The sequence below is a fragment of the Pan troglodytes genome, chromosome 5, assembly GCF_028858775.2.
Source record: "Pan troglodytes isolate AG18354 chromosome 5, NHGRI_mPanTro3-v2.0_pri, whole genome shotgun sequence".
Lineage (NCBI taxonomy): Eukaryota > Metazoa > Chordata > Mammalia > Primates > Hominidae > Pan > Pan troglodytes.
In genome coordinates, this window is record NC_072403.2 from 130,190,577 (window position 1) to 130,217,780 (window position 27,204).

At 38.0% G+C, this 27,204-nt stretch overlaps 1 protein-coding gene across 2 annotated transcripts in view; it reads left to right on the plus strand.

Moving 5' to 3' along the window:
• SLC35F1 (solute carrier family 35 member F1) overlaps positions 1-25,393 on the plus strand; it is a 408,943-nt gene extending 383,550 nt beyond the window's left edge. The window contains exons 8-9 of one of the 2 annotated variants that reach the window (XM_009451898.5): positions 21,750-21,975; positions 22,855-25,393. In XM_009451898.5, coding sequence (XP_009450173.1) covers positions 21,750-21,974 — 225 coding nt within the window. In that variant the 3' untranslated portion in view covers position 21,975; positions 22,855-25,393. Of the gene's footprint in view, positions 1-21,749; positions 22,068-22,854 lie in introns of those variants that run through there. The other variant, XM_054686212.2, reaches the window with a different exon arrangement.
• Positions 25,394-27,204: the final 1,811 nt, after the last annotated feature.

A 27,204-nucleotide genomic window follows, 5' to 3' on the forward strand; every position in this document is an offset into this window, starting at 1 on the left:
TAAGAGCTTATTGCTAAATATAAAGACACATTGTTAACAAGTAGCTGAAAGTGCAATAGACTGTCTTGGGAAGCAGGAGTTTCCATGGCTAGAGGAAGCAGGACACTGATGTGAGAGAGTACCGAGGGGCCTCAGCTTCTGTGCTGAGGATTGGACCACTGACCTAGTAACCTCTGAGAGCTCACTTGGTTTTACTATGGTCTACAATTACAGATTATTCTTTAACTTAATGATGATGTCTTTGAGCAGCTTTCTGGTCTGGTTATAAATATCTGCATGTTGGAGGGGAGGGCTAGTTTTTCACAGATGTTGCTTATCCACGCAGAGCTAAATGACTAAATGAAGCTCGCCTGCCTAACATTGATTATTTGGGTTTTTTTTTTTTTTTCACTTTCCACTCTTGGAAAAAATCCATTCCTTTTCCCTCCCATCATTCCGCTATCTGCAACAGCTCTGCCTCTTGCGCTGACTGCTGTGCTGACTGGACAGTAAAGCCCCATGTTCCTGGGAAGCAAATGACCTAATTCTAAATTCGTCTATCTGAAAGGCATAGTGCTTCTGCAAACTCTAAATCTTACAAGACTTTGAGAAGTGGTTATGTATTTCTATTCTTTATTACCTGACAACATTATTGAATCCAGAGCAGTAAATCTATAGCTATCCACAGAAAGCACAGGAAATGAGCTTGACTGGGCCTCAGAGACCCCCGAAACCAAGCCCAGGAAGAGACTGACATGGAGGCTTTTCCACTGGAGGGTGTGCTGGCTTTTCAAGGTCAGAGCTTGGTCTGAGGTCTATCATCTTATAAGTATTGTACAAACAAGACACTGTTGAAATTGAAAGGGTGTTAGTTTCCTATTGCTGCTGTAACAAATTACCACAAATTTAGTGGCTTAAAAAATAACCCAAATTTACTATCTTACAGTTCTGGAAGTCAGAAGCCTACTTGGGCTAAAATCAAGTATTAGCAGAGGTATGTTGGTTCTGGAGGCTCTAGGGGAGAATCCATTTCCTTACCGTTTCCAGCTTCTAGAGGCCACCTGCATTTCTTGGCTCATGGCCTCTTCCTCCATCTTCAAAGCCAGCAGAATGGCATCTTCAAATCAGACTCTGCCATGCCTGCTTTTCTCTTTTGGACCTGCTATTACATTCAGCCCACCCAGATAATTCAGGATAATATCCTCACCTCAAAATCCACATCTGCTAAGTCCCTCTTACCTCATAAAGTAATATATTCACAGGTTTCAGGGATTAGGGTGTGAATATCTTTGGGGGATTATCATTTTGCCTACCCCAACAGGACTAGTAATAATTCTACCAGGACAATACGAGTATACTGACTAGAAGCCAGGCCAGCTGGGATGTGTGGACATGTGGTTCAGAAGCTGTGTCTGGACAATGATGACACATTCTCTGCCTACAGACACTATGCTCTGTTGAATTTCCTAACTGATTTTTAAAGTAGTTCAGGTATCTTGCTAGTATGTGATTTTAATAAAGAAAACCCTAAGTCATGTGGAGAGAGAATAAATTGGAGTGGGAAAACTATTTCAACATCTGCCACATAAAGTGTGAATTAAGCAGCATGGTGTGTCCGAAACAGCATGGACTTCAGAGTCCAAGGAGCCTAGATTTAAACTGGCTTCTGTGTATGCTTTAAGTTATTTGGGCCAGTTACTTATTCTCTCTAAACTTCAAGGTGATGAGATTTGCCTTATGGAGCTTTACAGGGGATTAAGTTAGATAATGTATAAAAGGTGACCAGCAGTGATACAGTTCTCTGCTTAAACATATGTTTCAGGATTAGTAATTCCTGTCTCATTTCATTTTTGGACTATTAACCTTATTTTATGATTTTGTAACTAGATGTACTGCTTAACAATTTTGTATGAGTTCTCTCCAACTTTTTTCCTGTTTGAAAAGGCAAGCCTGGGGTCTCATGCATAAAAATGTAGAAAACATTGTATTAGTCATTTTCGGCTGATTTCTTTGATTCCTTTATTGCTTACCATAGAATTTTTAGGTGACAACCAGAAATACAAAACATCTGAGGGTTGTTAAAGTAAAATGCCAAACAGTTCTTTCACTGTATGCCATCGCGTGCTGAACATTCTTCAGGAAAATAGCAGCTGACATGAAATATACAGAAAATTCCTTTTTGCCTGACATTTAAATGACGATGGCTTATTTCACACATTTACTATTAACATGTCAAGGCTTAATATTGCCACAAAATTGTTGTAATAAAGTTGAGAGTAATTTCATGAGAACATGTTATTTTCGTAACTTTATTAAAACAAACTAGAAACTAATAGACAAAAATGAACATCATAAGTACTCTCCAAGTCCCCTTTAAACACTTCACTTGGGCCATTGGTTTATATGGCTCTCCATGCTGAACAGCCTGAAGCCATAGACCATCCTATTTGAAGAATATCTTAGGAAGATATGGGCTCCATAAAACTATTCTTGCATCAGGAAAGTGTTTTTTATCATACAAATAATTACTAAAAAAAAAAAAAGAGAGATTTCAAAATCAGTTATCCAAAAGTCAACTCCAACTATTCTGGGTAATGTGATTAATGTGAATTTTGTAGGATTTCATGTGCATGTTTTCATTAGAAAACATTCTGTGTGTCTTAGTCTCATATTTATACCAGATAATTTTTAAATAATTGCTTTGAGTTACAAAATAATCAGAAAAGTTTTTAAATGTCAGCAGCCTGTGCTGGCAATCCAGGTGACATCCTATGAGGACAGGTGTAGAGCTCCACGGTCCACCCTGACCCTCCCCGTCAGCTCCTAAAATTATATCTATCCCATATGTGCCAGCTTCTCTTACTGTTTTGTTGTGGTGGTTGTTATAAGAGATTTGGCAAGCAAAGTTAAATAACTCTGGACCTGAGGTCATTATAATAATATATTATTATGTATTAAATTTAAAAGAATGATATCCAGACAATATTTATTTATTCTGTACCTGTTATGTGCCAGCCACTGTTTTGGTGCATAACTTTTTATTTATAAGTGAAGATGACAGAAACACCAAAAATCACCAGGCAGATTAATGCAAAGGATAAGGTTCCAAAACACTAAAACTTTAGTAGACAGCAGTATCAACTATCCTTAACATCTGAGTCCCAATGCCAGAGAGTTTACAGAGACTGGAAACTTTCATTAAGAGTGGAATCTTTCATTAGACATGAGTCAGAATCCTGAGCCAAGCAACCCTGTTGATCCTCTGTGTCAGTGAGCAATCTCAGTAATGTCACTGCACTTGAAAACTAGGGCAGGCAGCCTCAACCTGTGGCAGCTGATGAGCATAATAAAAGCAATACTTCACTTCTTATTTTTTAAAATGCCCTCATAAGTAGCCTGTTAGGTTTCTTGTATGTAAAAATGACATCTTAAAAGGCTATGGATGTTAAGCTCATAGTGCCCAAATGTAATTAGAAATAGGAGATTTAAAAATTAATACTTAGCCTTTTATGACTTTACAATACTTTTTAAAGTATTGCTAGTGAGAAAAGAATTAGGGAAACTGGCATCTCTGAAGCCCAAAGTATTACACATGGAATACCAAGGTGAAAGAGCAATGAGCGTTTGACTTTGGCTTTCCCCTGCACTGTTAAGAGTACAGCCCCTTTTGAGGCTTCGTCTTGCTGAATAACTTAGGGTAAGTGTTGCTAGCTTCTAGCAGTGGGGAAGGGATGCATTTCCATGCAGCCATTCAGGAACCCAGGTGCCTTCCATTTTGTGGCTCTGCCATCCTCTAGTGCAGGAGTCAGAAAACCCTAACCTGTGAGCCAACCCCTATTTTAGTAAATAAAGTTCTATTGGAGCAGAGCCATGCCCATTTCTTCACATATTATCCATGGCTGCTTTTGTGCTACAATGGCAGTGTTGAGTAATTGTGACAGAGTATATGACCCATAAACCCAAAATAGTTACTACTGTCTAGCTCCTTAAGAAGTCTGCCCATGCCTGGGCTAGGCACTTGGAGTCCTCTGTAGGACTCCTTCTTAGACAGCCTGGAGACTTTCATGGCTGTGTTTAGAGTGGTGTGTCTACAGCCCCTCCCATTCTCTTGGCCAAAACTCAGTCACATGGCCACACCTAATAATTGCAAGGGAGGCTGGGAAATGTGGTCAATCTATGCAGGAAGAAAAGAAAATGGGTTTAGTGAACAAGTAGCTGGTCTCTGCTACACTAGCAATTTCCATTTCCCAGGAATATGAGAAGGATTAGAGAAGTTGGGAATAAATGGTGAGGCAAGCCCATAATTATAGCCAGAAGCCAAAGTTCCTTGTACATAAATCTATTCATGAACTCCACATCACAAAACAAATATTTTGAGCTCACGTCATCACAATAAGCTGTGAGGAAAGATTGAATGGGCTAGAGGTACTGCAGAAGTTTCAAACGGAAAGGATTGTGATTGGATTGGGGCATAACCAAGAAAAAAGCAGCTAGTTGTCTCCCAGGACAATGCCTGGAATGTGTTTGTCACCAAAATGAACAGCCTGGCCGTTCAGTCATATTCACAAGATTGAATGGCAACAATCTTGCCCATTCAGTCTCCTAATTTTGTCAGCAGACCTGTGTGGATCCGTCTTCCATGGACCAGAATATTAATAAACCAAACTCATAGAAATCAGAGTATCAGTTTGCTAAGATGTAAAACAAAGATTGGCTCGAACATTAAAGGCTGAAGCAGAACCACTACTCTACACATCTCTAGGGGCCACCAAGGACTGAAGACTTTTTTTCAACTCTATATTTAAAGTGTTAAGAGTTGTGATTTACTCTCTTCCGTGAAAGATGATTAACATTGTCCTCCCTCATTTCCTTGACTTTTACTGTACTGTTTTTATATTATCAATATTTTAATAGTTAACTTCTGTAAATATAACCCCTATGGTTTTTAAACCATACTTCCACACTTACTACATTTGCTGTACCACCAGTCTCTGAAATATAGGTTCTTCTTTTCTGAATTTATTTTGATTAATCCCGTAGGAGGCTGGATTTCATCACTACTGGTATTGTCAAGAGGCAATACAGCTATGTATGGTTGTACAGGCTGCGCACAGTGCAATTTGACCATTTGTAGAGAATATGTTCCCTATAATGCGAAAGCAGATGGTCATCAAGTGTCTTGATTCACTGCGGAAGTGCTATTGGGTTAGCAGTGAGTCTACCAGGAAATGTTCACAGGGGTTGCATTCCTAAGTCTTTACTTCTTTGAAAACATGTCTACTCTTTAAATTCAAAGGATAATTCTATCCTAAGTTGCATTTTTTTCTCAGAACTTATATATATAAAATATATATATAATATATATATAATATATATATAAGTTCTGAGAAATATATATATAAAATATATATATATAATATATATATAAGTTCTGAGAAATATATATTATATATATAAGTTCTGAGAAATATATATATATTATATATATTATATATAATATATATATATTATATATAATATATATATATACACACATATATTTTTTTTCAGTTGAGCACTGCACCCTGATATGGTTTGGATGTTTGTTCCCTCAAAATCTCATGTTGAAATGTAATCTGCAATGTTGGAGGTGGGGCCTTGTGGGAGGTGTTTGGGTCATGAGGGCGGATTCCTCGTGAATGGCTTGGTGCCATCTTCATGGTAATGACTGCATGCTTTGTGAGTTCACATGAGATCTGGTTGTTTAAAAGAGTCTGGGACTTCCTCCCTGCTCTCTTGCTCCCTCTCTCATCATGTGACATGCCTGCACCTCCTTCACCTTCTGCCAAGATTGTAAATTTCCTGAGGCCCCCACCAGAAGCAAAGCAAATGCTGGTGCCATGCTTATACAGCCTACAGAACCACAAGCCAAAATAAACCACTTTTATTTATAAATTATCCCGTCTCAGATATTCCTTTATAGCAATGCAAATGGACTAATACACAGCCAGTCCTTTTTCAATATTGTGAGTCACTGGATTTTATCATTTAAGGAGTTGTGTGACTTCCTTTTCAAAAATAGAGCTCACAAGTATTATATCTCAGGGTTCTCTTTGACATCTCTAATGTCTTTACATTCATAGGTCATCTTGACCTATGACCCATCCAACTCTCAGGAGTATAACCCCCTTGTGACCTTATTTCCCCTTGAACTAGAGGAGTTCAATTGCTCCTCTAGTCCACCACAAATCCCCAGATAATGGCAAGCCCCAGTGACTCTCTACCTCCCCAAGAATCTTAGGCAGTACATAATGGTTTCTATTCCTGACAATAGTTTCTTGACTGTTTCCTGAGTTCACCCAAACACCACTTCAATAAGTCCTCTCCGAATTGCAAAGTTTTCTGTTAATCTCCAGAGTCAGCCAACTCCACTTCTTTCCTCTGAATGACTTCTGGTAGGTAATGCTGGGTTAGCAACAATGCTGAGTCATGCTGGAATCTCCTAGACTCTCCCTTGACTAACTTTTCAAAATTTATGCCATATGATTAAACCGCTTTTCTTATTTGGTTGCTACCAAAAATTTGGCTGGTTTTGACTTCAGAGTTCATTCCCTTAAGCACTGCTCTCCTCTGACATCTTTACTCAGAAATACTTTTATTGTGCTGGGCATGGTGGCTCATGCCTGTAATCCCAGCACATTGGGAGGCCAAGGTGGGAAAATTGCTTGAGCCTAGGAGTTTGAGAACAGCCTGGGCAACATAGGGACACCTCATCTCTACAAACATATATATTTTTTAAATTAGCCGGGCATGGTGGCATGCACCTGTGGTCCCAGATACTCGGGATGCTAAGGTGGGAGGATCACTACAGCCTGGGGGGTCGAGGCTGCAGTGAGCCATGATCACACCACTGCACACTAGCCTAAGCAAACAGTGAGACCCTATCTCAAAAACAAACAAACAAACAATAAAACCTTTTATTGGCATAGTCGCAGGCATACTTTCATATATAAACATTTAAGCAAGCATTTGTGTCCATAGAGACAAATCTGAAAGGATGTTTATGAAAATGTAAACGTTTCCAAGGGCAGGCAGAATGGCAGCGTTGTCATGAGTTGTTACAGCCCAGCTGTGAATTCCAGCTCCACTTCCTACCAATGGGTCCATAAATTTGTTGTGCCATGGCTCAGTTTGGCAGTCAGATGAAGCCTAGAGATCTGTTTTAATAATGTTTTAAAATGTCTAAAATAAAATATATGGAATTGCAGAACCAACTATATTAAAATAACATTATCGGAATATTTTAAAATGTGATGATATAGTAATATACAAATCACAAGATCTAGAAGCAGATCTATTAACTACTGTCATTTCAAAGCAGTGATTAGCATAAGAGATATTTGGAGAGATGTGCAGCGATTGTAATGCGAAGTAAAAATATACACTGGGTATGATTTATGTTGGTGGAAAAGGCTAAAGTGCTTCTAATACCACTGAAGCTCAATGTCTACATTTGCAATTGAAGAATTGCTAAATGTCAGTTAGAGGTCAGTGAAAATAAGGTCCAGGTTTCTCATCCAGGCTCACAGACCCCACGAATTCTATACAGGGACCCCTGGTTAAGAATCCCTGAAACAACCAGTTACACAGCCTTGTGCAAAAGTTACATCTCTAAACTATAGTTTTCCCACCAAAGGGGGGTCATAATAGTACTTCTCTCATTAATTGTGAGGCATAAATGAAATAGTACATGTAAATCATTTACTGCAATATCCAGCACAGTGAATATTCAACAAATAATGCTGTTATTAAGGCTGGTAGAATTGTTAGTACAATCAGCCCTCTGTATCCATGGGTTCCACATCCATGGATTCAACCAACCATGGATTGAAAATAATTAAAGGGAAAAAATTACATCTGTACTGAACCTTATACAGACCATTTTTTTTCTTGTCATTATTCCCTAAAGAATACAAAATAACAACTATTTAGATAGCATCTGTATTGTAGTGGGTATATCGTAGTGGGTATTATATGTAATCTAGAGCTGATTTAAAGTATACAGGAAGTCATATGCAAATACTACACCATTTTATATGAGGGACTTGAGCATCTACAAATTTTGGTATCCAAGGAAGATTCTGGAACCAATTCCCCATGGATACTGAGTGATGACTATACTTGTATTTCATGTTCTTCACACTTTTAAGTATTGCAGAACTTATGTATTGCTAAAACACTATATGAACATTTGTTACTTTTACCCATTTTTATAATCACAAAACAATAAAGTTATTTTCAGTTTGAAAACAAAGCTAGCAATCCCCTTGAATAAGAAGGAACTCTAAATAGGAATCTTTGCCATTGAGAAAATGGACAAAATTATAACAGACACTGGTTAGAAGATTAAAATGGTTTATGATCAGTTTTAATTGACAAATATGAACAAAAAAGTCTAAGTTTTTCATTGTTTCTGTTTTGATTATTGTTATATTTAAGAACTCTTCACTCATTAGATTGCTAAGTACTAACTTACAGTCATATGCCTGGTTTCCTTCTCATTTGAATTATTTTAGAATAAAATTTTATTATTTAAATAAGTACATTATAACCATTCTGTGAGTCCTCAGCTTTAGCAATGTGACTGAATTTAATTAGAATGTACATGTTGGTGATCAGTTTCACACCCGCTTCCTTCTGGATGCTCATGAAACCAGACATTCCAGGTGCAGGAATGTAGCTGTGTCCCATTGCTCTGTGGAGGTTTCCGTAGTTATGAATTGTACTGGTGTTTCCTTTGTGTTCCAACCAATTCCATCTTTAAATGAAAGGACTGGCTTTATGTTGGAGGTCAGGACTAAGTTCCAGGATGACAGAGACCTCATAGGGCTCCTTCTCTGCTGGGTGCTGTGTCTCTGGTGCTTACTGCAGAGCCTGGCACAGTAGGTGTTTGGTAATTATTTTTTTAATGAAGGTTTATTTTCACAGGAAACATTGAAGTTTAATCTTCCACTTTCTAGGCTGAACATTATCTAGAAATTTTCACGTTGGAAGCCAGAAAGCTTTTGATAAATGTCAACTCTATGTCTCAAGTTGATGAAACCAGCTGAAAAACAAAAATTCAGATCCCACACAATAGTGAGCCACTGTTTTGATTCATTCTTTGATTGAATTGATAGATTGCTTAGGGAACATCTCAAGGGAACATGGAAATCAGAAAATCAGTTCAATACCATCATAACTGTATGCAGTGTTAAGGGGGGGTATGAAGGAATGGAACTCACATTAAAGGCTTAACATTTGGTAAGAAGTTTATTTGTAGAAAAAATAAATTTTAATATTATAGCTAATATTTAGATTTATTTTTCATATCGTCCCACATTAAATTGTGAAATTAGTCATTATCACATACAATGTTTAGGCATCTATATTGGTAGCTATAGATATAGATATATTTGTAGGCCAGCAGTCAGCAAACTTTTCCATGAAGGGGCACATTATAAATATTTTAGGCTTTGCAGGCCATACGGTCTCCATCACAACTACACAACTGCCGTGGACATGGCTGAGTTCCAATAAAACTTTATTCACAAAACCAGGTAGATGCCAGATTTGTTAGTTTTCTCACCCTTGATGTAGACTGTAACTGTCCTTGCAAGCTTTTCTTTAGTCTTTGGCACCAGGAAACAACCATTTCCTCAACAAAGTGTGTCATTAATAAAGCTGCTTAAAGGTTGAAGCTATACACGAAATGTTACAAATTTCTTTGCACTTCAAATGTGCAAACTTGTTTTCAAAGCCAATTGTAATTATTTCTACCCAGTTTTAAGTGAAGTGTCTGCCCCCTATTTGAGTTCTTGGTGGCATCTAACGCCGTATCTATTAGTTTTGTTATAAGGATATCTGTAGCATACACACAATGCTGTGAAATATCTTCAGTTTAATAGTTTATGGTTTTCACTACTTACGAGGAATGAGTGGGTACCAATGCAAACCAGTAGCCCTGAGCTAAGATGTGTGAGAGAAGGAATGTTAAAGCAGTAGCTTATAAAGAACAGTCAACTATTTGGGAAGGAAACGCATGGGAGACAGGGAGAGCATTCTAAACTGATTTCACACATATAGTGCACCCCAGGAGGAACCATTTCAGGAAGTAACAATAATATTATCAAATTAACTTTTCCCAGAATCATATATCCAGAGAAAAGAGACTGGTATACACACAGGCTAATTTTACAACAAAGAAGTCCTTTCCAAGTTACAGGTCTTTTTACAGCTTGGTGATGTCTCACCATGCCCATCTTCCTCAAAAATACATAGACACATATAGATGGTTATGAATATATTGGTTCATGAATGTCAAACTTAGGGGACACCTCTAGATTTTGAGGGCAAAAATTTGCTTACATAATAATAGCATAACTCAAAGTTCACTTTGTTTTCAAGTCTTAAGACATTAGACAATTTAATTTTTATAATATTAATAGGTATAAAGTTTAATTTTAAAAAGGAAAAAGAAACTAGCAATGTTATTGAATGTCTCAGTTACATTTTTTCCTACTACCCCATGGATTTCAAGGAATATACAGTACTGTGAAAATTCAATAATAATGACATTGTTAAGTTTTAGTATGGAATACTTTGAGCCCAGTGCCCATACTTCTCCATGATACTCTGGAATTTAAAGGTGAATATTGAAGGCTATTTGCGAGAAGGTAGCAACTGTTTATCAGGAACCAAACGGCTTATTTAGAAAAAAAAAAAAAAACATTAAACCCATAATATGATTTCTTTTTTGACAGCTGCCATTTCATAATATTCTTTACAAATAACTTACTCATCCACTTATTTCATTTTTTTGTCTTTCTTGCCACCACCAGGTACATGAAAGAGAAAGAAATATAGAATTCCAATACTGATGCAAGGGAGCTCATTTTTCATTTTGTCAAGGGGTTTCCTCCTTCCCACAGCCATGATAGTATTTCCTGATGATTGTTCATTGCTATAAATTGAAAAAGAACAGCTTCCAAGTTTATCAATAATCCATTAAGGGTGTTCCAACAGAAGTTGAATTAAAGTTGAGTCCTTCCCCTATGCAAAAGAAAGATAGATTGCCCTTAGAAGCTTGAGTATAGGGAATGGAAGAAACAAAAAGAATTACTACTTTGTAATGCAGCTAACAAAGTAATTAGGAGAGAGGGAAGAGAATTCGGCCAAGGGCCAAGGCCTTTGGGCACTGTGTAAGCTGTCACTACAAGATCTGAGACCTAAGTGTACTGCTAAACCTCCTAGTAGTACCTACTAAACCTCCTCACACCTCCACCTTCCTTAGCATCAAGATGCTTATCATGGTACTCTATGTTTATCGTGGTACTCTATGCTTCTCTGAGGGGTTGGTGTTTTAAAAATGAAATGATATATACAAAAATACTTCGGAAGCAGTAGATTACAGCTTTGCTTGCTAAGATGATCATACCTAATTTAGAGTTGTTACTCATTATGCTTTCCTGAATATTGTTTTCTTAGAATAAGAGAGAGCAAGCTCTCTGGTGTCTCTGCTTAAAAGGACACCAATCCTATTGGACCATGGTCCCACCCTTATGATTTCATTTAACCTTAATTACTTCCTTAAAGGCCCTGTCTCCAAGTACAACCATATTAGGGGTTAGGCTTCAACATATGAATTTTGGAGAGACACAACGTAGTCCATAGCATCAAGGATAATCTCTCATCTCAAGATACTCAATTTAAGCACATCTGCAAACACTCTTTTTCCAAATATTGTAATGTGTATAGGCTCCAGGGATTAAGATGTGGATGTCTTTTGGTGGACTATTTTTCAGCCTACCACACCAAGGAAGTAAAGTGAATTGCTAGAGTTACTCATATATGCTCATGGGTGCTCAAACATGATTTGTGCCAATGCAGAGTAGTTGCTCAAAATTGATAAACAATGTAAACAGAATAGAAAATTATGAGGATTCCTGTGACTTACGTAATTATGCATTATTAAAAATATCTCACTTGGGAAGCTGAGGCAGGGCTGCTTGAGAACAAGAGTTTGAGGCTATAGTGTGTGATGATCTCACTTGTGAATAGCCACTGCATTCCAGCTTGGGCAACATAGTAAGACTTCATCTCTTTAAAAAAAAAAAAAAAGAAGACGAAGAAAAGAAAAGAGAAGAAGAAAGAAAGAAGGAAAAGAAATCTTGAAATAAACAGGTCCAAACATGGAGTCTATAAGCCAGAGGTTGATTATTTGCACTGATGAAAATGCCTTCTATTCCAGATGGGTTGATTGTTCTGTTCTTTTTTTAAATAGCCAGTTCCATAAATGCATTTGCAATTCAAATTGATTTGTGGTGAACTTTTCAGAAAGGCATCTGAGGAAGATTTTTATACCAATCTTGGCTTTAGAATGTACTCTTCGTGATGTAAGGATAACAATCACTGACATTTGTTTAACATTTAGTATGTGGCAAGCACTATACCAAGAGTTTTATATCTCATCTCATTCGATGCTCACAATGATTTCATATAGCAGGTGCTATTATTGTCCTTAGTTAACTGATGAGTGGCCTGAGGCTTGGAGATGTAGGGAACTTGTCCAAGACACAGCAAGGAAGAGGCAAACAGAATGTAAATCCCATGATTTTGATTCTAGAGCTCATATCATGAAACACCACTTGATATTCCCTGAAAAATATCATTAAACATTGCACTTCTAAAACTTACACAGAGAGAAATTGTTACAAGTTTACATCACAGTCAAAGATCTTTAGTGTCACAGATTGTCATTATATTAGCAGAGAAACAGAATCAACAGGAATGTGTGTGTGTGTGTGTGTGTGTGTGTGTGTGTTCAGCGAGAGAGATTGATTGATTTTAAGGAATTGATTCAGGCCATTGAGGGCTGACAAGTCCAAAATCTACAAGGAAGACCCAGCGGGATAGAAATCCAGGAAAAAAGTTGTCTGAAGGCAATCTGGAGGTACAGTTTCCTCTTCCTGGGGGGCCCTCAGTCTTTTTTTTTCAAGACCTTCAACTGATTGGGTGAGGCTCACCCCACCCACATTATGGAAGGTGATCTGTTTTACTCAAAGTCTACTGACTTAAATGTCAATCTCATTTTTAAAATACCTTCACAGAAACATCTGTTTTGTCCAATACCTAGGTACTGTGTCCCAGCCAAGTTGACTCATAAAATTAACCATCACAAGTCCATCCCTTTTCAACTTGGCATCAATTTCACATGTCTTTTAAATAATACTTAATATCTAAATAAAGACAATAATAATAAGGTGCTATTTTTGCCTAACATGATATGACTATCCTGCGTACAATTAGAAAACACACTAACCCTTGCCTTACAAGCAGATGCAAAGTCCTTAGATGATGATGTTCACTCTTTTCCTTCATATCCTTTAATATTATGATATAAAGTCAATGTTATATAATGTTATCTTGTGTTATATAATAAAGAGACAAGGGTAGGAAGAAAACAAATATATTTGCTATATATACACACACAGAAGTGTGTTCATAACAAGGAAGAACTATTTATGACAATTACGGTCCTCGTTTCTGTAACTGGTCACATGGTTGCAGCTGGTATGTTCTTCCACTGTGGTTTCTGTATTCCCTGGTCATGGTTATTTACCTCGTGGAGTGACTCTAAACCTTCATTTCTGAAGGGTCAGGTACACTAATAGTACTGCCTGGATTGATTTATTGTAGTTTCTATTGACTTTTATCATAGGTCATGATAATCCTAAGAGATGCCCTAAAGGATCTCCTCCTGTATGCCAGACAGGCTCTTCCTTACTTCCCTGGTAAAGTAATAGTCCAGTTTCCCCTTGGTAATTAAGTTCAGCCACACAGCCAGAACTAAACTCCCTTCTTTGCCTATTGTTTCAGAAGCATGAGGAGCCCAAAATGGCCAGGTGGCAGCCTTAACTTTCAGTGCATGACCTTTGTTCTGTCTTCTGGCAGAAGTGTTCTTCTCTCTGACCTTAAAATTTTAAGATCAACAGAGCAAAGGTTGCAGTGACAGGAAGCATAAATTTTGCTAGTGGCTAACAGGGCTAATAGAAAATGATGACACTTCCATTTCCACCCCTTGATTCCATTGTAATGGGGCAGAAGTCTCTGGGATCTGTTGAGCTGCTACACTACCACTTCTACAAACTCAGTATTTTTCCCTGGCTTTAAAATTCAGTCTCTTACAAAATTGCTGTAGCCCAGCATGTACCTCTGTGTTTTGCAGAGGGAAAGTAGATGTCTTGTGATGCAAAAGTCCAAACGGAATGAAGGCCACTGCTCAGTGTGCCTCCCACATAAATGTAATGTCTTTTTGACTACTGATAATAAGAACGATGCATGGGAAGGTGACATAAATGAGCCATTGAATGGCCTTTGTTGTAACTGAGCCTATAATTAAACATTCCCACAGAGTAAGCCCCTCTGTTCCACTTCTGGCTTGGCTATTACGGCCTCTCTTTTTTATTGGAATGCAGAAAATAGAAATCTGTGTGAACAAGGATTTCTATCAGTTCATCAGACCAAGTGAAACTGTCTGTTTGTCATATAAAAGATAATGGCAGAAATCCATTTTTAGCTCCCGATTGCTGTATTCATGTGTGAAATTACCCACAGGGGAAGATATTTGCCTATAAAAGAGCTCTTATTGGCCTTAGATGTGATTGGCTGCACAAATTATACTGCCAAATGAATTGGTTTTGCAAACTAAACAGAAGGCCTCATAAACCAAACTGGGATAGCAGCTCAGAGCACAGCCTTGCCCTGGGTGATGGTGTAGGCACACAGAGGCCAAGGGCCCTGGTTGCTACTTCTCTTTGCTTTAACAACACAATGCTTGGAGAATAAATCATTTCCCAAGTATTTAAATCTTAGCAATGATTTGGTTTTCTGATACGAATACAGAATCCATTTGGCATTCTGACTAAGGCACTCGTTTGTTTATTTTTGTCTTGATTAAATTAACATGAATTGAGATTGAAATTCTCAAATTGGAGAAAGAAGGAGAGGCAGGGGTTTGTGGGGGTCATTATTCTTAGTCTCTAAAGACAACTGATTTTGGTATTTGTCAGTAGATTCTGTAGCTTTCCCATGTTTAATATTTTGCATTGAATGACCTAGAAGAGCAAAATATCACAATATTTAACCAGAAAGATTTAGTCCTTTTTTTTCCTAACAGAAAAGGAAATAAGGAAAAAAAGAAAAAGAGGAGAAATAGGGGACATGAGAAAGGAGACAGAGCAATAATTGAGGAGTTTGAAAGTATCTGAAAAAGCTCTGGTCTCTTCTGGCAATTTATTTCCAGTTCAGTAAACTCAGAAGCCGAACTTTTGCATTTTTAATGCACTTCGTAATAATAAAAATGATCTTGTTGGTCTAGTGCAGAGCCAAAATTAGGAGGTCAGGCATCAACTTGTTTGTGTTCGTTTTTCCATGGAGCCAGGTTCGTCTAGTTGTCTTGGCCTGAATAGCAATTGGCTCGGGCCCAGTGGCAATAGATCAGGACCTGGCAGAGCTTTTCGTCCCAGGGTCTTACCGTTACAGGCCACAGCTTACAGCATGCTCAGCACTGACCAACAACATCCTTTCGTCCTGCACCAAGCAACTGTACCCAAGCTCCAGGTATGATCCTCAGCCCTCTGAGAAGCACAGGACTGCCAAGAGTTGAGCTGTATTGTCAATGCTGAATTGTCCTCTCCCTCCCTATAAGGACACGCAGAGGGTTGGCTTCATTTCTTCGAAGACAGTTGCCGAAAGGTCCACCCTTTAATTCACATATAAAGTGGGACTCCCCTTTTAGTTATTCTTCACTATAGCAGCATTACATTGAATGAATGATTTACTCTTAATTCACGTTACTTTCATTTAGTCACTGATGGATCTTTAAAACTACTCTGGTACCCAGGACTGCCAAACTGGTAATCTTCTTCCAATTTAAACAGAATTGGGCTCATTTATTCCTTCTTGATCTAGAAGTTATGGTTAGCGTGCAAGTTGATTTATTTTCATGTGTGTGTTTTATTTAACAGAGTAGGGAAGTAAAGGACACTTTGTCTTACATGGCAAAGAATAAGCAGTACAGTTTTCACAAACTTAATTAAAAGTCTCATTTTTCCCAGGAATAATGTGCCTGTTGAAATTAACAGACCAGTCGCTCTACATGGAAATTCTCCCTACTAGCTCCGAAACCCACATTTTCTGGGCTGTGCTACATAACCTTGAGAATGGCCAATCACTGCCAGGTATTTTCCTGCTTACCCATGGTTGCATTGATTTTGAAGCAACTGTTAAATTTGCAGATTCCAAGACTCTACCCTGATAGATGTTTTCTGCCAAAGAGTTAAAAATATGGGAAAGTTTAATTACATCTGTGTCTTTTTAAAATAAACTGAATAACAACTAGAAAGGACATGGTTATTATGGTCACCTTATGGCCACATATCCTTCATATATGCGAAATACCTTTTCATCAGAAGTCATGTCTAATAACACTTAGAAATATCCTTGTATTCATTTCTGTGCAGCCCCTTATGCAGTTCATGGACCAGTTTCAACTCTTGCCATTATCATGTTTCCAAGTAGTACATCTGTTTCAATGGCAGGCTTATATCCAATAGAGCCGCAAAAGGTAACATGTCTTTTGAAGTTTAACAATAATAGCACCCTTGAGCTACGGTGTGAAATATTTGGTGTTTGCTTCCTCCACTCATCATAGATAGCCTTGGGAACATCTGAGGGCTTGAAAGCATTGGCCTTAGCTCATGTGTGGTACATGAGAAGCCATCAGGGGCAGTGTTCTCTCAGGCTACTCACGGTGCTCAAGGAAAACAAGCATTCATTATACGAATGCAATTTCAGAAGGCAGATGGTATCAGGTCACCAGAAGGGGCCTGTAGATATGTGTGTGTGTGTGTGTGTGTGTGTGCGTGTGTGTATTTTTTTTTAAGAGACAGCTTACCCAGGTGTAGTGTAGTGGTAGGACCATAGCTCACTGCAGCCTCAAACTCCTGCCTCAGCCTCCTGAGTAGCTAGGACTACAGGCATGCATTACCACACCAGGCTAGGAGCCTTTAAAAGCTGTATTACACAGAGACATATGCTTAAAGGGACTCTTTAAGGTACACTTCCCAGGGAAAAAGGAAAAAACCAGGCCCACCATATAGAAGTACTTGGTACATGCATTCAATAAAAGTAGAGCTGAAACCCAGAGTCCACTTTGTGCCTCTCTAGGGATCACCCATGTTCTCCTCTGCTGACCTCTGCCATGTTTTCAGTCAAGCTAGAAAAAGAAAGTTGCCCTTGAAGCATTGCCCTCTTCTTCACATAGTCTAGTTGATGTATTTATAAATGTACTTTGAAATGACTTTCAAACCACATGGTTTTCTACTTGTATAGATTTAAGTCCATTGAAGTCATTAGTTTATTAAAATTCAACTTAGAAGTTAAATGCCAAAAATAAAATGAAAATTTGGTCTGTGATGTGCTGAATGCCACATCAACCAAATAGCAATCAAACTGACAGGCCAGCTTTCTAAGAGCTAGGTTTAACTCTGTCTGGAAGTTAAAGAGCTTTGTACAGGCTTATTATCCATCCTCCAAGCCACCTCGTCCTGTATAATAGCTTGTGTCTCAGTCAGATTGTTTTAAGCAGCACTCGGGGATTTTCAGTATGTACAGTGAGTGCCTTCTGACCTGTGTTCTCAAAGAGATTCATGAAGGTAGAAAAAGACAGCAGCAAAGTAAGCAGTGTCTGCAGTATGATCCTGTTAATATAGGATGTATCCTTTCTCAGATTCTTAAAGCTTTCAGTTAGATAAAATGCAGGAAAAACTATGTCTGCAGCACAGAACAAACAGCATATTCTGATGGCTACAGTTTGCAAAGGAGAAGACCTCCAAGTACACTTTGGACAGCAAGCAGCCCCTGCTCTCCAATGGAGACAGCCACCTTCTGCCTGAGCTTCCCTTACCTGTAACTCAGAGACAGCTTTCAGTCCTCATATAGCATTCCAGAGAAGTTCCTGATGTCTTTCCTTGGGGAGATAGAAATAAGTATTTCTTTGCAGTTAGTAAGTAGCCTAGATTGTACAATACTTTTGTCTGGTTGATTGGTTTTTTAAATGAATGTTCTACCAGATAAGTGCACCATCCAGAATAGGGGATCATTCTATTAGCCCTGATTCAATTTTCTTTTTGTTAATTAAACTAAAAAGAAGGAAAAATAAAACTTTTTTTACTTTTTTAAAAAAAAAATCAAAACTTTCTGTCAACATTTATAACATTCAGCATTTATCCTGATTAATCATAATGCTTGCTTGACTGCTGTCTTTTTGGACTTGTATTTAAAATGAAAACTTTCTCTACCATTTATTAATAAAGCCTCTTGGGTGACTTCCAAGATACTTCCACCATATAAAATCCCATGCTATCTATCTTTGGAGCTATTTTTTGACTGAATTCCATATGAATTAAATAGAAGTGCATTAAAAATAAACTATGTGTTATTATGCTAAAGCTGTGTCCCAAGAAAACAATTCTGTAAGGAATTTCTCGCTCAACCTGATGGTTCCATGTCCAAAAAAGGGATGATCCTTTAAGCAGTACCTTACAATAGCGAGGGCATTAGATTTACAAAATTTAACAGTATATTCTTTGTCATATTGATCAAGTCTAAAATCATAAATGGAGAGGAATCCAATCCTTCTACCTGGATACTCTGTATCCAATCCTTTCCTGTCTCTACCACTACATTGTTTCAATTGCCAAATCCTGCCCACCCCAAGTTTATGACATCTCCAATGCCAATCCACTGATCAGCAGCCCTGAGTCTTCTATCCAGACCCTAGCTTTCTTCATTGTCTCTTCCAATTCATTGTCCTATCATACTCCTCTGACTGACCCCAGGTTTGAAGATGATTTTTGGAGTCAATGATTGTAGATTCATACTATGACTTCCTTCTTAATGGGTTTTTGTTGAGCATTTTATGTAGTAGAAAGGCACTGCATTATCTAGTTTAAAGCTAAAAAGTTTGAACTACTCCACTGGTACAGGCTGATTTTTTATTATGTTTCTTTCTTTAATCTGAAACTTCCCCATTATTCATTCAAGATTAAAAAAAAACAAATAGCAGATAATACTTAGTAGATGTCTACATGGTGCCAGGCTCTGTACTTGACATTGGTCAGACAAAACACAACCTCATAATCAAGAGACTATTGAAAAAAGACAATTTAGGCCAGGCGCGATGGCCCACGCCTGTAATCCTAACACTTTGGGAGGCCAAGGCAGGTGGATGGCTTAAGCCCAAGAATTCGAGACCAGCCTGAGCAACATGGCAAAATTCTTGTCTCTACAAAAAATACAAAAATTAGCCACGCATGGTGGCAGGCGCCTGTAGTCCCAGCTACTTGGGAAGCTGAGGTGGGAGGATCACATGATTCTGGAAGATTGATGCTGCGGTAAACCATGATTGTGCCACTGCATCCAGCCTAGGGTGACAGAGGTGAAACCTTGTCTCAAGAAAAACAAGAAAAAAAGAAAATGTAATCAATGACTATATCAGATTATTATAAAATATATCAGTATTACTATGATAAAATAAGTGCTATAGTAATAACAAAAACAATAATAAGAATGAAGCTAATGTGAATTGAATGTCTACAGCAAGATAGGAACTATAAGTGTTCTACATGCCTTATCTAATTTAATATTTTAACCACCCTATAGTAGGTGTGCTTTACTGAGAAGGAAGCCTGGACCTGGAAAGGTTAAGAAATGTGTCCAGAATTGCAGCTAGAATGTGGCAGAGCTGAGATTTGAAGCCAGCTTGGTGGTTAGAATGCAGTGATAACTATAAAGCGCTCATTCTTCATCTCTCTACCTCCATATGCTGTAGTAGAGGCAGGTTCGCACCTAAGATGCTTTGCTTGAAACTAGAGACGTATGGGTGGAGTTTTGAAAGTGAAAGTAATTAATAAAATATTTGAAATGATGGTAATGTTAGGAACAGACCTATTTCATTCACCGAAGTTTAAGGTAAAGGGTGAAGCTCCTGAATATAGAATTTCAGGAAGCAAGTTTGAGTGTAAATAGGTTTTCTGAGATCATACACAACTGTACTGTTAGTGGTCTTCTTTTTATACCATTTTATTTTACAAATTTATGAATCAAAGAATGAGGCACATTTATTTTCATTGGGAAAAGTGAATTATGTCAAGTTAATTAAGTGAAGCTGTTACAAGCTGAGTCTAGTACATAAATCCATCTGAAGTAGGGTTATCATATGGTTTCAATGTGAAAAATAAAGGAATTGAGGGACAGGGTGTGGAGTGCTCTAGAAAGAAAATCAGAAAAGCATCTTTAGTCTTAGCTCCCTCACTACTGCAAAAAGAAAGAAAGAAAAAAACGCTGTAGCAGGGACGTTTAGCCGCAGGGATACCTTTTTTTATGAGCCATTTTCAAGACTCCCTTTCCTATTATTGAACTACAGTTAGAGCCATCTTTTAGCTTTGTACTATAGCCTTGTAACTTGCTTCATAGAATCTCTGGGTCATTTTCCTGTTTTCCTTTCTTCCAACTTCCAATTAATTTTTGTCTTTTTAGCAGTTTTTAGTTCTTTCAGTATTAGCATTAAGGACAATAAAATTGATCCTTTTTTCCCCATGGACGCAGGATGTGGTCAAGACTGGGATATTAGCTATTGACTGAAATGAGATTTGGCATGCTGTAAGTGCATTGTGTTGTTTTTGTCTATCTGTACCTGTTCGGCCACTGAGACAATTAAGTCCTAAATGGTAGGCATCAACATATTTTTCATTTCTCTTTCTCCAGTGCATAGTTCAATGTCTGATATAGAGAAGGCATATAAGAAACTATTCATTTAGTGAAGGAGTGAATGAAGGAATGAATGAACGAAACACCAGAAATGGCAATACTCATATTGTTACCATACTCTTTCCCCAGTAACTACTGAAGTAACCACTTCCAGTGTAACTATTCAAGAAGGTCCAGAAGTCATAATTTTCCAAACACATATGTAAATTCTTGCGACTTGTGTAAACCAGTATTTTCTCTCCCTCTCCCCGCAAACTCTATGAATTGTCAAGCAAGTAGATTAGGAAGCAGAATGTTGTATATACAGTCCTGCTTGGTTTTGTTTACAGATTAGTGGGGCAGGAATGGAATGTTATACTATTTCTTTCTGTTCAAGGATAATCTAATCTTGCAAAGATATTTACCAAAGTCAGTAACAATTCCTCTTAGGAAGACAAATAGTGTCTGAATTGGATTAAGGTGAAATGAGAGTGCCCTGATGCAGCTGTCAGTGAGCGGTTCATTGTTTATGGCTTCATTACAACCCTAAAGGGGATATCTGTATTTCTCTAGGTTTAATGAAGCCACAAACAACCAACTTTTTATTGACTGATACTGGAGATTTTTTGCTTTTAACTTGATGCATTTTAATTTGTGCTTAACTAGTTCTCGCACCATACCAGATCCTCAGATTGGCACTTTAGAGATGATTAGCTAAGTGTTCCTCTGTGTTAGCCACAGGGTCTAGGAAAGATAAGGAGAATCAATAGGACCAAGCCAGTTTATGATGAGAAAATTCATTCTCCATCAACAGTGTTGGTCAACTCATCATGCTGCCTGTTCTGAGAAGAAGCAGCTCTGCTCATGTTTCTCTGTGCCTCATTAATGTGTCAATGGTTCTGCCCTGGCTGTCAAATGACTTTACTGTTGTGTTTTTTTAGTTTTCAGGACTTTATCTCCTGTCTTTCTTCACCATCCTCATTGGGCTGGTGCTCTACTCCTCCACCTCCACCTACATAGCCCAGGACCCCCGAGTGTATAAGCAGTTCCGCAATCCTTCAGGACCTGTTGTGGACTTACCGACCACAGCTCAGGTGGAACCCTCAGTCACCTACACCAGCCTGGGCCAGGAGACCGAAGAGGAGCCTCATGTTCGTGTGGCCTAGGGTGAGGCCCGCCCTGCCAACTGAGGCCAACTCATTGGCCATGTTTTTGCCCATCATCTCTGTATTGTACATAGAGAAAGGTATTTACTAGGTGCAGTTTACACAGGTGGACTGCAAGGTAGCAAATCCTCCAAAAGCTTGTGAAAGGAACAAGCTCAACATCACTGGAGACACAGGCTCTAATCCACCTGACTTGGAAAGATGCCTAGCTAACGTGTATCCTGATCACAACTCCCCTGCATTCATTACTGTGAAAATTTTTGAATCAAAAGCAAGTATTGTTATTATGATTTGTATTATTATTATTATTGTTACTGTTATTACACCAACTTTCAGGAGGATGTTTTGTACTCCTGATGGAAACTATTGCCAGACCCACATGTAGTCAACATAAACCCCACTTTTCTATGGCAATTCACTTTTTAAGAGTCATACTTTATTTTTTTGCACAGACTATATGAGTGATGCATGCCACAGGAGCTCCACCCCTGAGAAGTTTCCTTTTCCTAGGGACCTGGTGGTTAATGGTTTCCTCTGTTACCTGTTGGATTGCCTGCTCAATAAGTATTTTGTGCTGTGACCTTTGTGGGGAGGGGCAACTGACCATATACTTCTCTATTCTAGGAATAGATATAAAAGAAACATTTTAGCCTTTTTATATTTCGATCTCTGATTACTCCAGGCCATTGCCTTTCTGTTGTGCCACGTGATTCTGCTAATCAAGTCCCTGTAATAACAGGATAAGGACTGTTTCATTACTGTGGCTTTTGGGAGCCCCCAGAAATAATATCATTTGTGTTTAGGACAATATATAATTATAAAATCTTTCTGCTCCTCCCTGTAGCCTCTCTTCAAAAACTATCTTTTATTTTTTTTCCAGATTTCCTTAGTGATAATATGGAAATTAATCAAGGCACTGGAAAAAGCCATGGTCCTCTGCCCTTTTAATTCTGTGACACCTTTTTAAAAATACACCAGCATGGAAATTACCTTTATTGTGGAAAATCATTGGTTGTGCCACCTCCTAACAAAGTCAAGGTGCTGATGTGGAGCAGTCTTTGAAAATGGCTTAAATGATCTGGCCACTTTGCAGTGGTAACAATGTCATCATTGAAAAAGTCTGGCATTTTGGTCATATTTGGCATCCATTCAATAACAGATATATTGACACGACATTCTTTTTCTTTTTTCTGTTTTTTTGAGATGGAGTCTCACTCTGTCGCCCAGGCTGGAGTGCGGTGGCACGATCTCAGCTCACTGCAACCTCCGCCTCCGGGATTCACACCATTCTCCTGCCTCAGCCTCCCGAGTAGCTGGGACTACAGGCACCTGCCACAACGCCCAGCTAATTTTTTGTATTTTTAGTAGACACAGGGTTTCACCGTGTTAGCCAGGATGGTCTCGATCTCCTGACCTCGTGATCTGCCCACCTCGGCCTCCCGAAGTGCTGGGATTACAGGCGTGAGCCACTGCGCCCGGCCGACACGACATTCTTATGGACCCAGAGAATACTGCAGGATCCTGATAAGACCTTGAGTGATATGTCACTAGTCTAATCTGTTGCCCTTAAAATAGCCCTTTTTTCAAACACAGGAAATTAAGAAACACCACAGACCTCTATTATTTAGAATAGATTCTATGTGTCAGTATGTGATGTACTCTTTTAGTTTGACTGACTTCAATACCATTCAAAAAGATCCTCAATGGAGTTACAGGGTTTATAGGGGAAAAATACATGTTTATGAGACATTGGGCAATTCAAATCAACATGTGTTACATAAGCAAGCAAAGCAAAACACCAGTGGGGTCTCTGGAAAGTAAAAGGACAGACTACAGTAGAAGGACTGATCCCAGAGTGCCTGTACAAGGCCTAAATCTGGCAGGCAAAAGCATCCCACACTGTCTGTCAGCACCCACATGGCCTTTTTGCCTGCCTTCTATAACGGGTAAGTGGACCTACCCTTGGAGATAGAGAAGAAAAATTATCTTCTCTGATATTCGGATGTAATGGTCATCTCAGTTCAGCCCCCTAGGAAACATGTTTTATTTTCCATGGGGAAAATATCAGCGTTAAAGCTCTATCAAATCAAAACAACTTTGCCAACATCTTCTCTCTGCTACCTTTTAAACCAATTAAATACCTTTCTCTGAATATTTTGTCCATTCAGATCCGAAGACCTTTAAAGACTGTGGTTTTATTTTTGTGTTTACATTCCTTTGGTTTGAATAATTTGCTTGATTTATTGCATTTTTAGTATTTATTTTAAGCCAGATGTTTTCGTCTTTGATTCATTTTTATGACATTAATTTGTAGACACTTAGTAAAGTCTTATGAGAAGCAAGTGGATGAAATTATCTCCAAGTCCACTCAGTAGACTGGAGTTTTTTAAAAATATAAATTTCCAAAAAGTTTGCAATCAACAGATGGCTAAAGGTTGCCATCTGAATTATTTTATAGGATATTTTAATTGACTCCATTGTATGGAAACCAAGTGTGAATGTTAAGATGAATTTGCCGTATACCCTTTATCATTCAGTGTCCTTGTACTCAGACTTTCATGTCCCTGGGTGACCTCAATGTGTTGGTTTGTCTCCATTTAGAAAGGTTTATAATATATTGAATTGTTCAAGATCAGGAGTTCCAGACTGACCCTCCAGGAAAAAAAAAATTGCAAAGAACAAATTCTTTTTCTGTGTAAAAAACACTGATCCTTTGGGAATGGGGCGGGAAATGGGAGTAGGACAACATTAACTTTAGCTGTTTTAGTTTCTGAGATTTCATAACCTCAGTAGACACCAGCAAAATTTTCAGTTTTTAAGTCCACCACCAATCTCTCCTCAATGAATAAGACTTTAGCAATTTGTATAGAATTTGATCAGGTAAGAGCAAACCACAATTCTCCTAAACCCTGCTAGAGATTAAGTGGTGGTTCTCACTTCCTCAATGAAAACTTGCACTGGGGACAGCGCTTGCCTTGGTCAGACCTTCCCACATCTACATACTCTCAAATACATGACCAGGTGATCAAGCAATGGAAAAATTTGCACCACCGTGTCCCATGAAATTGTTTCAATGTTTAGTTTAGATATTGCTAACTTGTGCTATTAACCTTTTGACAAGCGTGTAGTATTGTTTGTTTTGGGTTTCTTTTTGATTTATAACTATTTAGTAGTCCCCAGCTAGCTACCAGTACAGATTTTACCCCATGGGTAGGATTCTATTGTTAAGCCACATAACAAAGCACACTAATTCTGACAACACTGCAAATGGAAAATACGAACCAAAAAAAAGTTACACCGATAAGTTCAACAAACTGTCCATTTTTGATATTTGCATGCTCCCCTAAGGACTGGCTGTGGCAATGTAATGCCTGTATAATGTTTTCAAATAAAAATAAATGCTTTATGAAAGCACCGAATTCTTGGTTTTCTTTTGTGTTTGTCTGCACTATGACAACCGTGGAAGCAGCTCCCTTGGGATACTAGAAATAGCAACAAAAGTAGATGGCTGGGTACGTGTCGAAATAAAAACCAGAAAGAAAATATTTCCAAATTAGGAAGGGCACAATTGGTCTCAGAAGCATAGTTTCAAAAGCCAAATTAAACATGTTCATAGTTTGCAAAGTTAATTATTTATCTGGGTACATAAGAACACTCTGGGGCTTCAAGCCCACATTTAAAACACATGTAAGACAATATAAATTTACCCCCAAGAAAAAGTTTCTCATAAAGAAGAAAGTTCTGTGTATGCTGGCCTTGGCACACAACAGACTTAACGGATGAGCATTCTTCCAGAGTGCAATGTTTATAAAGCAGAGATTGCTCAGATTTCTGCTCAGAACTTATAATCATCCCTCCTCTTCTTATAATCATCCCTCCTCTACTAACTGCTGTCACTCTGCATCCCCATAAGTACCTAGATTATAAATACATTTACATGTTCTTGTCAGTTTTTGCAATCAGACCTCAAAAATTAAATGAGCCAAGAAGACTGTGTGTCTGAGTTATATATTAAGAATAATGTTTAAAGAAAAGCATTCATTTTTCAGGAAAAAAGGAATTGTAGGACACTAAGTGCTTTATAAAGTGCTCTCAGGTTGAGATCCATCATGAGCTGCTTTTATAAATAGTTGGAATAGCATGTACTTAACATAAGTAATTTGCTTGAGAAATGTGACTCTCAGTTTAAATCAGTTTTTTTCCTTGAAAAAAAAGTCAATCTTTCTCTAAAGTATTGTTTACTTCCATTTAGTAAGCTCTTTGATCAAAGATGAAATAAAGTTGAAACTTCAGCCCAGCCTCTGTCCAAATGTGCAGCAATTCCAATTGATTGGGGCTTAGATTGTATATACAATAAATGTATGTCATGTTTCCCCAATGAATTAAGATTTGTTTTCTTAAGAGAAAGAACAGGGTTTCCTAAAGAACTTGAAAGTCCTTGCAATGGTAAGAGAAGGAAGCACTTGAGTGATTCTCATGACTATTAGCATGAGAGAAAAATAGAAACAAGTAAAATTCAGCAGGAAGGCTGTAATTTATTATATTGTCTTAATGTTCCACAAGAAAACAAATCGTAATGTCTAAAATAACAAGAGCTGAAATTAGATCCAGTTTATATATTTTCAGTGCCCAGCAAAACACCTTGCACATGGAAGGCACTCATACATCTTGTTTTAAGGGAATCAAGCTTCTAAACCATAAATACAAAGTACAAGAGTAAGATATTCTGTTACAAAATGTTCCTTTCTTCTTCTATTACTCTTGAGTACTTTTTTTTTTTTTCTGTAAAATTCCTGCGTCTTGGAAAGGAAGAAATCACCATGTCCACTTAAATGCACCCTTCTAGGGAATTTTTTACAATCGCTTACAATATTTGGCCCTTCAAATTCAGGCCTGAGGTATGAAATAACAAAGCAAAGTTTTGTTTTGTTTGCTCCTGCAAATAGTGTTTTGAATTTATAATATTCCTTCTTAGTTATATACACTGATCTTTCTTTTTTCCTTCTTCCTTTTTTCCTTGATTTCTTCTCTTTTTTTTTGTTTATTTTTCGTTCTTTCTTTTTCTGCAAGCATAAACAGAGGGCTCACTATGAGCCATCTAGGCAGGTTCCTTTCATTCTCTATAAGCTTTAAAAAAAGAAAGAAAGAAAAAGAAAAAACATTTAATTCAAAAAAATTATAATACATCTGGAAAGCCCTTCCCCTACCAGATGGCCTTTCATCAGTGCCT